Source organism: Octopus sinensis, linkage group LG5 (genome assembly GCF_006345805.1).
Source record: "Octopus sinensis linkage group LG5, ASM634580v1, whole genome shotgun sequence".
In the NCBI taxonomy this organism is placed as follows: Eukaryota; Metazoa; Mollusca; class Cephalopoda; order Octopoda; family Octopodidae; genus Octopus; species Octopus sinensis.
Window position 1 is genome coordinate 49465588 of NC_043001.1, and position 14741 is coordinate 49480328.

Consider the following 14741-nt stretch of genomic DNA (forward strand, 5'->3'; position numbering starts at 1 on the left):
CCTTATTAATCTTTATAACATTAATTATTAAACATCAATGTTTGTTTCTCATAAAATGGCGTATATTTTACTTTATATTATCATTTACGATTATTTAAGGCAAACACAATAAAATGCAAATTCTTTTCACTTTAATGTTTTTGTCTGTATCTAATTTCGATTTGCATATATATGTTCGTCAATTTAAAGTAAACAAGATCAAAAATTTCTATTGGGGTGGGGTGGGGTGAAATAAAATTTTTTTGCATATTGGTACTCTCCTACATGTAAAACGTAGGGATCCGAAAAAATTTTTTTTTTTAAAATGCATTTTTCAAGGAGCGGTGCGAAACTGCATTAGCTCCATTTATATATTATATATATATATATATATATATATAAAGAGAGAGAGAGAGAGAGAGAGAACAATGAAAATGAGTGCTCAGCGTCACATTGGTGAATAGATATTCATTTGTGTATTAAGTCTACCTTTGGTTTCATGTTAAGAAATATCTCAACAATTATTCAAGCCCCAATCACATAGAAAAATTGGTGTTTGTCTCAATTTTGAATTAAAACACTGTATATATATATATAATATATATATATATATATATATATATATATATATATACCGGAGTAAACACATAAATGTGAAACAAGGTGGAAAAAAGAGTACTCAAATACCAGTGGTAGAGTAAAACTGTCCGATGAACGGCAACAGGAAACTCAGAGTAACAGGTCTTGTTGAATTTTCTGCTGCTTTAAATAAAGTATATATATATATATATATACATACTTATGTATACACAGGTATATACGTATATGATATGTATGTAAGTCTGTGTATTTATATATGTATATCCTAGCATGTATGTATATGTGTTTGTCTACAGTTCACTGTACTCTGCGTTTGGTCTGCCCACATAATTCTCAAAGGACCCTGCTGTAACTATACGTGTAATTCTCTTCTTCCACTTTCTCTTATATACACATTGTGTGTGTGTGTGAGAGAGAGAGAGAGAGTTTGTTTGGTTCTGTGGGACAGAGAGAAAGGGTTAAAGTGATAGATTTCAGGAGAATGGAGTTGCAGTAACAGGAAAATATCCTTGGTGTAAGAGCTGTAGGAATTTGAAGAAAAGATTCCCAAGATGTTAGGAATGTGTGACGGATAAAGACTAGGATGTCTGAGAGGTAAAGGGGCTTACGTGGTAATCCCACGGGTAGAGGAACCTGATATGTTAATGTATTGGTGAGTCGCTGTGTAAGCATATTGATATGTTTGTCAAGAAATGTGTGTAGTTGGATAGCTGTGAATAAGTTCGTATGTAGGGACGTGTGTGCATGTGTGTGCATGTGTGTGTGTGTGTGTGTGTGTGTTGTGTGTGTGTGTGTGTGTGTGTGTGTAGTTGTGTGTTTAGCCGGGGGACGATGGAGTCGGAGTGCAATCACCAGTGGTCAAATATGTCTGAAGTATTCGAGATATGTGAAAATAGACTCGTGGCACGGGTAGGTGTAGCTGAATGACGACGACTATGATGATGTTGATGCAAGGCGTAGTGGTGGTGGTGGTGGTGTATACGTGTGCTTGTGTGTGTGTGTGCCATTGTGAGCATCTATTTGTGTAGAAAGGTTTCGGTATTGGTGGGTAGGGTCCGAGAAACGTAAGGGGTCTGTAGTGCAGCTAAACACATTGACTCTTGTGAATTTTTTGACTGAAATACGATGGTCTTCCCTTCTTTCTTTCTTTTTTTCCTTTTTTTCTTTCTTTCTTTCCTTTTCTTTCTTTCTTTCTTTCTTTCTCTCTTGTGGTCAGGCGTTCGCACTAGAGAGAGATGGGGATTTAGGACTGTTGGTTTATACACACACACACACGCACACGCACACACACATATGCACATGTACACATGTATGAGCACATACACACATACATGCAATATACACATACACATACATATATACATACCCATATACGTAAGCACACATATGAGAACATACACGCAAATACACATGCACTTACGCGCACGCATACACGAGCTCATGTACGTATATACGCATACATGTATGTACATTAAGATACGCACACGTATGCACAGCTTTAAACATATGCGCATACACATACATACACATGCAAACACATACACATACACACACACATACACATACACATATATGCTCAGTGACATATATATATATATATATATATATATATATATATATAGAGAGAGAGAGAGAGAGAGAGAGAGAGAGAGGGAGAGAGAGAGATAGATAGATAGATAGATAGATAGATAGATAGATAGATATGCATATGCATACACATATACCACAAGGAGAGGGGAGAAGTTAGGGACGACGCTTTGGGGAGGCGAGGTGAGTCGGGGGCAACGGAATTAGGACTAACAGTCCAGAATACCTGAAACGTTGCAGGAGTTTGGAAGGGCGATACGTCAACTAGTTTTCTGGATGTTATAGTGTCTGAACTACTACTACTACTACTACTACTACTACTACTACTACTACTACTACTACTACTACTACTACTACTGCTACCGCCGCCGCCGCAGCCGCCACCACCACCACCACCACACCACCACCACCACCACCACCACCACTAGTACTATCACCACCACTACCACCACTACTACTACCACCACCACCACTACCACCAAGAACCACTCCGGCCATCTCGGACGGTAATCACAGAACTGACCACTTCGAATAACGATAACATTAACCAATACTAACATTGAGCGTTGCAAACAACGGTAACAGCTGCAAGGATCATTCTGATCACCACGGACAGTAATCGCTCCAATACTGACCACCTCAAATAACAGCAGTTGCCAAAATTTACTAGACCACTAAAATATAAAAAAAATAACTATAGCAAGAACACCATTCCCACCACAACCACCACCACCATCAACTATAACTCGAACAGCAACAACATCAACTACAGCAACAACAATAGCTACAACAGCAACAACAACTAAAACTAGAACACTACCAAGAACAACAATATCGACAGCACCAACAACAATTATTACGTTTATTAAATCCGTTATAATGAAAGCCGTGGCTACTGTTTTAACATATTGGAGCATAACGTCTCTGTTGATGTTGTGTGTAGCTGACAGGGCCCCAGCAAACCCTTGTATGTTTGTCGCCAACCAAACCACATTTCTAGCTGACCCCGACGGTAACTGTTCTACCTTCTATGTCTGTTCGAATGGTCACTCACTTCAGCTTTCATGCCAACCGGCAGGAGTCTGGAACGAAGAAACTTCGGCCTGCGTACCCCGATATTCAGTATTCGACCACTGTAAGTGTCCTTTCTTTTCTTTTCTTTTCTCTTCTTTTCGTTTCATTTCTTTCTTTCCTTCTTTCTTTCCTTCTTTCTTTCTTTCTTTCTTTCTTTCTTTCTTTTTGTCGTCGTCGTCATCATCATTGTCATCTTCATCATCATCATTATCACCACCACTACCTATTTCTTTACTACCCACATGGGGCTAAACACAGAGAGGACAAACAAGGACAGACAAACGGATTCAGTCGATTATTACGACCCCAGTGCGTAACTGGTACTTATTTAATCGACCCCGAAAGGATGAAAGGCAAAGTCGACCTCGGCGGAATTTGAACTCAGAACGTAGCGGCAGACGAAATACCGCTAACCATTTCGTCCGGTGTGCTAACGTTTCTACCAGCTCACCACCACTACCAACGCTGCCACCACCATCAACACTGAAGACGCCCTCTCCATCGCCGCGCCACAATCATCGTCGTCGTCGTCATCATCATCATCATCATCATCATCATCATCGTCATCATCATCATCATCATCGTCATCATCTTCATCATCATCATCTTCATCTCTCTGGAGTCGAGTAAAATAAGCACCTGCCACAACAGGTTAGTCGATTATACACCAACCCGAATATGTCCACCTGCAACCGCATGGAGATACAATTTGTATGCTAGAGGCTACGACTGACAACCCAACATTCTGTCATATTACAGACGAGGACTTAACGCAGCAGTTCTCAAACCGACAAATTCTATCCTCCATTGTCAGACATTAAATATATTGGAACTTCCCCAATTTCTATTGATGAAATGACGAAATAGAATTTTTTTCTTTATAATAGTTTTTTCTTCACCAAAGTTGGATAATATCTTAATTTTATAAAGCATTAATGTTTTTCTCCCTGCTTTTTAATCTTTCACAACCTGTGAAGAAAACTGATCTATGCATCTTTTAATTTTAAGCACATATTTCTGGAACGTTTCTGCTGATGGCTTATTTTCTTAAAAGACTTTGATGCTGTGATGTAATCAGAAAATTTATTTCCTTTCAGGTCTTAGAATTTTCAGTAATTAAAGGATGTTCCCCTTATTTCTCATTGCTTGACTAATGAGTTTATCCAAACCTTTAAGAAAGCAATCATTCTGAAGTTCAGTTTTCGATTGATTGTCATTATGCTTTCTTAATCCTTTTATCGAAAGTTCTTTTTCGTAATGTTTGATTCCTTAGCGGCTTTCATTTATATATTTCTCTTTGAACAAATATATAATTGTACATCAACCATTGAAAATGCTTGTTAATATATGGGTTCCTTTATTGATTAACGTATCTGGTTGGTTTGACAGTATAGTTGTATGCATTCAGAATTGTATGTATAGCTGTATATATACAGAACTTTCTGCTACAGAACTGGCGCATGTATGTCTTTTTACTGAGGCCGGTCAAAGAAGAAATTTGTGTGATGTCTGTAAAGTGATGTCTGTCAGATATCGATAATTGATATTTGTGAGTATTTCGTTGGTTTTTGCTGTAGCTAGTCAATTCACAAATTTTAGAAATACTTGTAAGACATCTTACAGTCAAGTTTCCCGTTTGTGTCGGCTATCTTACTATGCTACTCTTCACATTGGATAAGCCAAATTATTGTGTCGGTTATCATATTACATCAACTACCACATTCTGTCAAACATTCGGTTGTATAAGTCTCTACATTATGTCAACCACTATAAGATCTCAAACATCTTAATGTGGTTTTTCTACCGTAATGCAGTGACCTTGTTTTCGTGTTATCTTAAATATTTCTTTCATCTTTTACTTGTTTCAGTCATTGGACGGCAGCCATGATGGGGCGCTGCCTTGAAGTGTTTAGTAGAGCAAATCAACCTTAGAACTTATGTTTTTGAAATCTGTTATTTATTCTATGTGTCTTTTTGAGGACTAATAAGTTTGTGACTTCCCACTTCAAAGGCTTCTTCCATGCAATTCAAGAACAAGATATATCCACTAAGGACCTACAGCATAAAAAACAGAAAACGTTACGTCGACTGACTACAAATGTAAGCTGTGCAAAACCAAGACTGAAAACGTCGACTACATTATTGCCAACCGTGAGAGAATGTCTTCCAGGTATTGCCTTCCCATGAGGTATGACGCAACGGCCAGAACAGGATATCAAAAACAAAACTACAGACAAAGTTACTATATTGAGACCCATGGGTCAAAAGAATATTGGTGGAAGTTAAAAATTGAAACAGCCAAGAAGTTAAAACACAACTGGCCAGATGTTGTGTGGGACCACAAGAAAAAGTTATGTTCTTTTATGGAAGTCTGCTGCATTTTGGACACCAATATGGTTAGAAAAATACAAGAGAAAGAGGACATCTATGAATCATTTATAAGGATTTTGCAAATCCAGTACCCAATTTACACTTTCAGTTCCATACTTATTATTATTGGAGCAACAAGATATATACTAACCCGTCTAGAGCAAAGTCTAGTTGAACTTAGGTACTTGGAGAGGGAACACAGATCCTTAATACCATACCATACAAATGATCTCGATATCTGGGACTATAAAAATCTACAAGAACTTCTCAAGATATAAAGGATGATGAACAAGGATGGTTTCCTTCACAATCTTGCAACCAAACAGGTGGCCGGTGGAAATTTATACTAAATTAAAAACAAAAAGAGAAGAATATACATATCTGCATATCTCTCCATATGTACTTATATATATATACATACATACATACATACATACATACATACATACATACAAACATATATATATATATATATATATATATATAATATATATATATATATATATATATATATATATATAAAGGCATATATCGACTTAAGTCGTTCTCGATTATTCGTCGGTATTCAAAAATAATATATGGAAAAAATAAAAATCAGGTTAAGTCCTTTTATTCGACTTTACGTCTGTCGGCCACAAATATTGGAATTGTAAAATCATTAGAAAACCGTTAAAAGCACATAAAATCGTGTTACTGTACAATAAATAAGAATAAAAGCATGTAAAATCATATTAAAATACGTACGGTAAATGTTAAGATACACACCATAAAGTAGTGTAGCTTAGTAAACAAAATCATGAAATCAGCTGTGTTGTCTTATTTATCAGTCTTTCAGAGATCATATTGCACTGTTGTTCCAATATCTATGGTTAGGCGTTCCTGCCACTTCTGATTCCTGCGGTTGTTTTGAATTCAGATATGCTTACGTCCGTTTATCAGCTACTTTCTCATTCTCATTCATTTCTGACTTTATCTTTTGCTCCCATGGCTCCTAAGAAAATTCATAGTGAAAGTGCTAAGCGTCATGCTATAAAACTGGAAGATAAATTGGCTATGATAAAGTTAAAAAAGTAGTAGCAATTGCACGATCTTTTGAGATGAGTTGGACAACTGTATCGACGATTGTATATAATAAGGACAAGATTTTAGCACATAGCAAATTTGAAGCCGCAGGGATGAAGAACACTGTCATCAATAAGAAAAGAGGCAAAATCTTTGAAGAAATGGAAAGTTTTCTTTCTCTTTGGATTATTGGGTTGAATCGTCAGCGTGCTACTATTAGTCAAGAAATCACCCAAGAGAATGCGTTGTCTTTGTTTGATGACCCGAAGAAAAAATATCCAGATGAGAAAGATGTAGATTCAAGGCAAGTCAAGGATGGTTCATGAAATTTAAGGAGCGAAGAAGTTATCACTCCATTAAGAAGCAAGGTGAAAGTGCATCAGCTGACGAACAAGCAGCAGGGGAATTTCCTAATGGATTAAAGAAAATCATCGAAGAAAACAGATTTTAACGTAGACGAAACTAGATTGTATTGGAAAAAATACAAAGTCCAGAGAAAGTTAATTCGACTTAAGTCATGTCTCCTGGAACCAATTCTTCCAACTGTTAACGACGTAGGGTGAGGTGTGCCTGAGTCCTGTTTGTGTTACGAATTTTGATCCTCCGCAAAATCCCAAATTTTGTTTAATTTGCTTTGCGGGAGCAACTGTTTTATCGAAAGCGTATATTGTTGTTAAATGCTCGAAAACTGCCAACAACTGATGAAGGGTCGTTTTTTATGTTGTTTATCTTGTTTTCTATTTGTGTCTCGTTGTTCGAAAAAATAGTTCATATTCCATGTACTCCTACTTAGTATTTTTTGTTGTACACGTTTCATGACGTCCTGCGCCCACATATGCACATATTTATACGTATAGATGTAAGTATGTACTTATACGTATGTATATATGCATATATATAGATAATTAATATATTATTATATGAATGAACGCCACGCATCCTCTTCGAAGTAAGTTTTATCGTAATAATTCTGATGCACACTCTATACAATCTTTTTACTCTTTCGTTTCTCTCTCTCTCTCTCTCTTATTCTTTTACCTCCTCTTCTCCCACTATTTTATCCTATTACTCTGTCACTCTCTCTCTCTCACTACTCCTCCCAAACTCACGTGGCTTTCACGTGACCATCGGCCATCTTTCTTTCTTCTCCTAACTTGTGTTTCTTTCTTTATCTCCTTTGTAGCTGGAACAAAGAAGACGTGGTCTTGTCTGTCTCATGTCCAAGCTTGATTTACACGTTCACCACCACAACTTCGTTTAGGCTTATCAGCCCTTTCTGTTTGTTTTCACTACCTTGATTGTGTTACCAATTTTGACCCTCCGCAAAATCCCTAATTCTATTTAATTTGGCTTGCGGGAACAACTGTTTTCTTAAAAGCGTATATTGTTGTTAAATGCTCGAAATACAAGAGTAGAAAAACAACCAACAACTGATTAAACGTCGATCTTTATGTTATTTGCTTTGTTTTCCATTTGTGCCTTTCGTTGTTCGAAAAAATAGTTCATATTCCATATGCTCGTGCTTCGTATCTTTTTGTGGTACACATTTCGTGATGTCCCGTGCACACATATACATATATATAAACGTATAGATGTAAGTATGTACATATACGTATGCATATATTCTTTTATTCTTTTACCTCCTCTTCTCCCACTATTTTATATATAATATTTAATATATATAATATTTATATATATATATTATTTATATTATTATATGATTGAACGCCACACATCCTCTTCCAAGTAAGTTTTATCTATCTATCGTTATATATATATTATATATATATATATATATATATATATATATATATATATATATGTGTGTGTGGTGTGTGTGTGTATGTATGTATGTATATACAGGGGTTGGACAAAATAATGGAAACACCTAGCATCATAACATCATAATTTTGAAATATCTATAAAACCATCAAAAGCTTGTCTATTTTTATGTTTGTTGATTTATTATTAGTGTTGAATAATCTGATTTGCTAAAGCTGCTGTTTCTTTTCAGATATCATCAGAAAAAGGCAATTAAAATTCATTAAAATGACAAATCTATCGGACTTTCAGAGAAGTCAAATTGTTGGTGCTCGTATGGCAGGCGCTAGCGTAACGATAACAGCCGAAATGCTTGGTGTAGCAAGAAGTACGAGGGGGCGTTCAATAAGTAATGCCCCTGATCCACTTCCCATAGCAGTAGAGCAACGACACTTGGCACAGTTATTAGTCTTTTCCTACATAGGAACTACCCAGAGTTATGCATTTCTCCCATCGTTTGATACAGCTCTGGAGACCGTTTTTGTAGAAGACCCCAGCTTGGTCCTCCAACTACGACGTGACTTGAGAAATCAAGGCTGCATCATCTGGGAAACGCTTTCCTTTCAAAATCAACTTCATGGCTGGGAAGAGGTGAAAATCAGAGGGTGCAAGGGGAGGAGTTCATAGCTGTACGCCTGTGCTTCTGATCTGGCGACACGCGAGTTGTGGACCGGAGCGTTGTCCTGCAGGAGGAGGATGCCTTTGCTGATCTTGCCCCGCCTCTTGATTTTGATAGCTTCTCTTAATTTCCTCAAAAGTGAAGCATAATAGGCTCCTGTAATTGTGGTACCCTTTGCCAGGAAATCTGTCATCACTACTCCGTCCTGGTCCCAGAAGACTGTGAGCATAACCTTGTCAGCAGAGGGCTGCACCCTTGCCTTCTTTGGAGGAGGTGAGTCACGGTGCTTTCACTGCATTGACTGGGCTTTGGTCTATGGATCATAGTGATGGACCCAGGTTTTATCCTGTGTGATCAGTCTTTTGAAAAATTTTGACTCATCTTCTTGGCACATCTCCAAATTCATCCTCGAGCACTCAACGCGTTCTTGCTTCTGGAAAGGTGTGAGCAACCTGGAAATCCATCTGGCAGACACCTTTTGCATATGCAAATGGTCATGAATGATAGTTTCCACAGACCCGGTACTAATCTTGACCTTATGGGCTATTTGGCGAATAGTTATGCGTTGACCTTCCAAAATGGCAGCCTCAACTTGACGGACAGACGTCTCATCAACGGCAGAAGGGGGCGACCAGATCTGGGAGCTGTTTCCACAGAGTTCCGACTATGTTTGAATTCACAATGCCAGCGTTTTACAAGGTCATATGATGGGGCATCATCACCATAAGTTACTTTCATTTCATCAAAAGTCTCCCGTGGTGTGCGTCCTTTCAAATACAAAAACCAGATCACTGCTCGACACTCAACAGGCTCCATTTCACACTTGACTCAGTTCAAACACCTGTAAATCAGAAACCACAATTAGTTCAGAGCTGTAATTTTCCACTTACTCTATAGAGGTATAAATAAGTGCACATGCAAAATTTCAGCTAGATCAAACAACTGCAAGTGGGTCAGGGGCATTACTTATTGAACGCCATTCGTACTGTCTCGAAAGTAATGACAGCCTTTGAGAAAGAGGGAAAAACTTCCTCGTCGAAACAAAACTCCGGAAAAAAACCAAAACTTTCAGATAGGGACCGTCGGACTCTTACGCGAATTGTTAGAAAGGATCACAGAAGTACAGCTCCCAAAATTACTGCAGAGCTTAATGACCACCTCGAGAACCCAGTTTCCACGAAAACTGTTCGCTGGAAGCTGCACAAAGCCGGATCTCACGGGAGGGCTGTAATCAGAAAACCACTACTTTCAAAAACAAACGTTGCAAAGTATTTAGAGTGGAGTAAAAACCCATAGAATTGGTCCCCAGAGCAGCGGAAGAATGTTATTTTCTTGGATGAGTCATCCTTTACCTTATTTCCGACCACCGGCCGAGTATACGTGTGGAGACAGCCAAAAGAAGCATTTGACCCAGGCTGCCTTCTTCCAACTGTTAAACATGGAGGAGGATGTGTGATGATCTGGGGGAGGGCTATATCTCGGAAATCCACCGGCCCAATGGTTTCCCTTCATGGCAGAATTAATAGTCAAGACTATTAAAGCATTTTATCTTATCAGATTCATTCTATGGTTGCAGAACTGTTTCCGGAGGGAAACAATATTTCAGGATGATAATGCACCAATTCACACAGTTAAAGTTGTTACTGAATGGCACGAGGAATTTCTAGTGAAGTTGAACATTTTATCTGGCTACAACAATCCCCAGATCTCAACATTATTGAACATTTATGGTACATTTAAAAAAAAGAAACAAGTAAGGAGTCGATATCCTCCACTGTCATTACTACAACTGGAGACTGTTTTAGCTGAATAATGGACAAAAATTCCTTTGGAAGCAATTCAAACTTTGTACGAGTCCACACCTCGTAGAATTCAAGCTGGTCCTACCCTATATTAAAATAAATTTGTTTGAAATTTTAAGATGTTTCTATTATTTTGTCCAACGTGTGTATATATATATATATATATACACACATATCTGTCGGTCCGTACTTAATCACATGACTATTTGTCCAAACTTGTTCATGTTCTTCCGTCCATACCAACCTACATGTCTCGAAATGTAGTAACGGTATCATCTCTGCCTTTCTCTCTCTCACTTCCCCCTGTTTGTCTATTTATCTGTCTCGCTCTCTCTCTCTCTCTCTCTCGCTCTCTTTATGTATGTATCTGTTTGACAGTCTATCAATCAATCTATCTATCTATGTATCTATCTATCTATCTATCTATCTATCTATCTATCTATCTATCTATCTATCTATCTATCTATCTATCTATCTATCTATTTATCTATCTGTCTGTCTGTCTGTCTTTCAGGCAGCCGGAAGCATACACATGAAGCTGTCTTCTGTGAGGAAGGCCTGAACGGCACCAATCCCTACCAAGACAACTGTGCTCATTATTTCGATTGCCATCCCATATCTTCAAATGGAGGCCGCCTGTTGAAACGTTCGGGTGAGTGCCCTTATCCAATGTTGTTCAACAGCGGCACTCGGAGATGTGAGCCTTATCGATTTGTCCAGTGTGGTCCACGCTATGAACCAACCGAACCATGTGAGGCTTTTGCTTTGTTATCTTATCTCCACCATATATTACACCCCTCACACACACACATGCACACGCAGGTGCTCACACTCGCACGCTCATGCGCACACAGTGATGCACGCGTACACACTCACTCAAACATGTACACAAACACACGCGGTTACATCGCAACGCATTCACTATTAACTAATACACAGGATGCGTAAGGTATTTGAGGACATACTTTTTGTGAGTCATCGCTGCATTTTTTGCTAACGCTGTATAATCTTTGTTTCAGAAATAATGGCAGACCCTCAGCTTACTCAAGAAATGAAGAGGCATCCTGTTATTGTGGTTATAAAGGCTGAGCATAGCGATTTAGAAATATCTCGATTTTTTAAAAGTTGCCAGATCTTTCGTCTACAAAGTTTGTAAGGAGCTAAAGACTGAAGATGGAAACGTATCACCAGTATCAGAGTATAAAAAGCATTCTAAACGGTCTGAAATCATCAGAACACCTGAATTTATCCATCAAGTTTAACAGACCATTGATTACAATCCCAGAAATTCCATGAGACCAACCGCAAAAGATCTCTATGTGTTAGAAGGAACATTCAGAAATGTTGTCCACGAAGACATCAGATATAAGTCTTGTATGATGAGGAAATGTCAATTCGTCAGAAAAAGCAGAAGAAAATCACTACATCAGATCAAAAAGACTCTTAAACAATCTGAAAAATACAGTAGAAGATTTGATTTGATTTTTCTCAAATGAGATCAAAATATTATCAGAAGAAATGACAGATGGTTATGTGCAGACTCTTCTGAAGTTCCAAGTGTTATGCATACAAAATTTCCTGCAACTGTCATGGTTTTAGGTTGTTGTCACTAGTGAAGGGCATATGATACCTCCTTACTTATTTCCATTGAGGTCCTGGAAATAATTGTTAGCCCTGGATAGACAGTGTATGCAATGGAAGGCCATATGTATTTCAGTAAGACTTTGCACTATCACACATGGATCTAGTTACACAGGAATGAATGACTGAAAATTTTCTTGATCACATAACCCCTAACGTTTGGCCTCCTAATTCCCCAAATCTCATTCCACTGGACTAATACATGTGGAGCGTTGTTGAGAGAGAGAGAGAGGTCAATGAACACGCCCATAGCACCAAAGATTCTTTGAAACCTGCCATAGTCAGAGTAATGTCCAAAATGAACCAGTTGTTGAAGCTGAAGGTGACTTTATTGAATAACATTATTGAAAAGAAGGTTTATTTTTATATTCATTGCATTTTTTGATGAATAAAGTTATTTGTTATTATATATCTGCTTTTTTATAAACATAAATTTGTCCTAAAATATCTCACGCACCCTATACATACACAAACACACACGGTTAGCTACGATGGACTGGCAGAATCGTTAGAGCCTGCGAGACAAAATACGTTCCGCTTTTTAGTTATGGCCATATGTTCTGAGTTCAAATCGTTCTGAGGTAGATTATACTTTTGTCTTTTCAGGGTAAGAGTTAAATATTGTGATCAACTTTATTTTTCTAGATGTGAATGGAATTATAACAGAAGACACATTCAAATAAAGACATACCCATTTGCACATATTAAGAGTTATATAAACTGTGTGCCAGTGGCCGAATGGTTAAGAAATTCGCTTCGCAATCATGAGGTCCTGGATTCACTCCTACTGTGTCGCATATTGGCAAAGTGACTTTTTTTTGTACCATAACTTCGGATCGCCCGATGCTTTATGAATGAAATTGAATTGACTGAAACTGTTGGAAGCCCATCGGGTGGATTCTATCTGTAATTCAAAAGTTCATTGGAAGAAAAATAACAACTGAAGAAATAAAGTATTTATTTTAATGTATAAGCTAGACAAGGGCAGCGAGCTGCCAGAATCGTTAGCGCGCCGAGCAAAATGCTTAGCGGCATATCATCCCTCATTACGTACAGAGTTCAAATTCAGCTGGGGTCGAATTTCCTTTTCATCCCTTCGGGGGTCAGTAAAATAAGTATCAGTTGAATACTGGAGTCGCTGAACTTGTTGGCTTTGTGCCAAGATTTAAACCAATATATTAGCTAGAGAGAACAGTTCAAACACAGCATCAAGGTTTCAATCCCACTCGTTAATATAACTAGGAGAGGAAAATTAGAAAATCACTATTACCACCACCATACACAGTCACGCCACTACCATAGTCACCATGGCATTTACCATCGCCATGACTCACCACCATACATGGCTACACAACCAACACCATATCCACCACTACTACCACCAAATCTCTCACTACAAATATGTACTAACGTCATCTAATCACGTGTCGCTGATGTCCGCCATTTCTCAATCTCCCCCATAGGTGAATATTTGTCAAACCGCTGTCAAATGGAAAAGAACTGCGAGCCTTGTCAGCAACGGTTCCCGTCTTGCTCTCAACTTGAGGATGGATTACAACCTTGGAGCGGACAACTTTGGACATCGAAGTTCATGACCTGCAAAGATCAACGTGTGCTCTACAGGGGTGACTGTCCATCACCTAATCTGCCTGGTATCCAGAGTATTTTCCACCCTACATTGAAAATTTGTGTCTCTGTTAAAGTGACTGAATAAAGTATTACCTTTGACCATTTCATATTCTGTGCTGTGACCTTTGATATACTATGATAGCCAATGATGTTAACAGGACAGATATACATACATAGATAGATACATACATAGATACATACATAGATACATACATACATACATACATACATACATACACACACACACACATATATATTATATATATATATATATATATATATATATAGAGAGAGAGAGAGAGAGAGAGAGAGAGAGAGACCTTATAGCAAAATCCATATCTGAACACAAACTACAGTCATACTTCCATTGCAAATAGATGCACCTTCTTTTATTTTAAAATTGTTCATTTCTTTTTTCTCCTTTCTTTATAATCTACTTCGAAATCGACGTCATATAAATATATATATATATATATATATAAAGTTAATGAAAACACAACAACGCGAGGACGTGGAACAAGTATAGTATTATTGGACGCTCAGGAAGGAAGGGAAGA

At 37.9% G+C, this 14741-nt stretch overlaps 1 protein-coding gene across 1 annotated transcript; it reads left to right on the top strand.

Annotated features, from left to right (window-relative positions):
* The first annotated feature begins 2404 nt into the window (after positions 1-2404).
* LOC118763669 lies at positions 2405-14291 on the top strand. The gene is made up of 3 exons (XM_036503420.1): positions 2405-3301; positions 11429-11665; positions 14019-14291. The coding sequence occupies exons 1-3, from the start codon at positions 3046-3048 to the stop codon at positions 14267-14269; spliced, it is 744 nt and encodes a 247-aa protein (XP_036359313.1). The 5' UTR covers positions 2405-3045; the 3' UTR covers positions 14270-14291.
* The last annotated feature ends 450 nt before the right edge of the window (positions 14292-14741 follow it).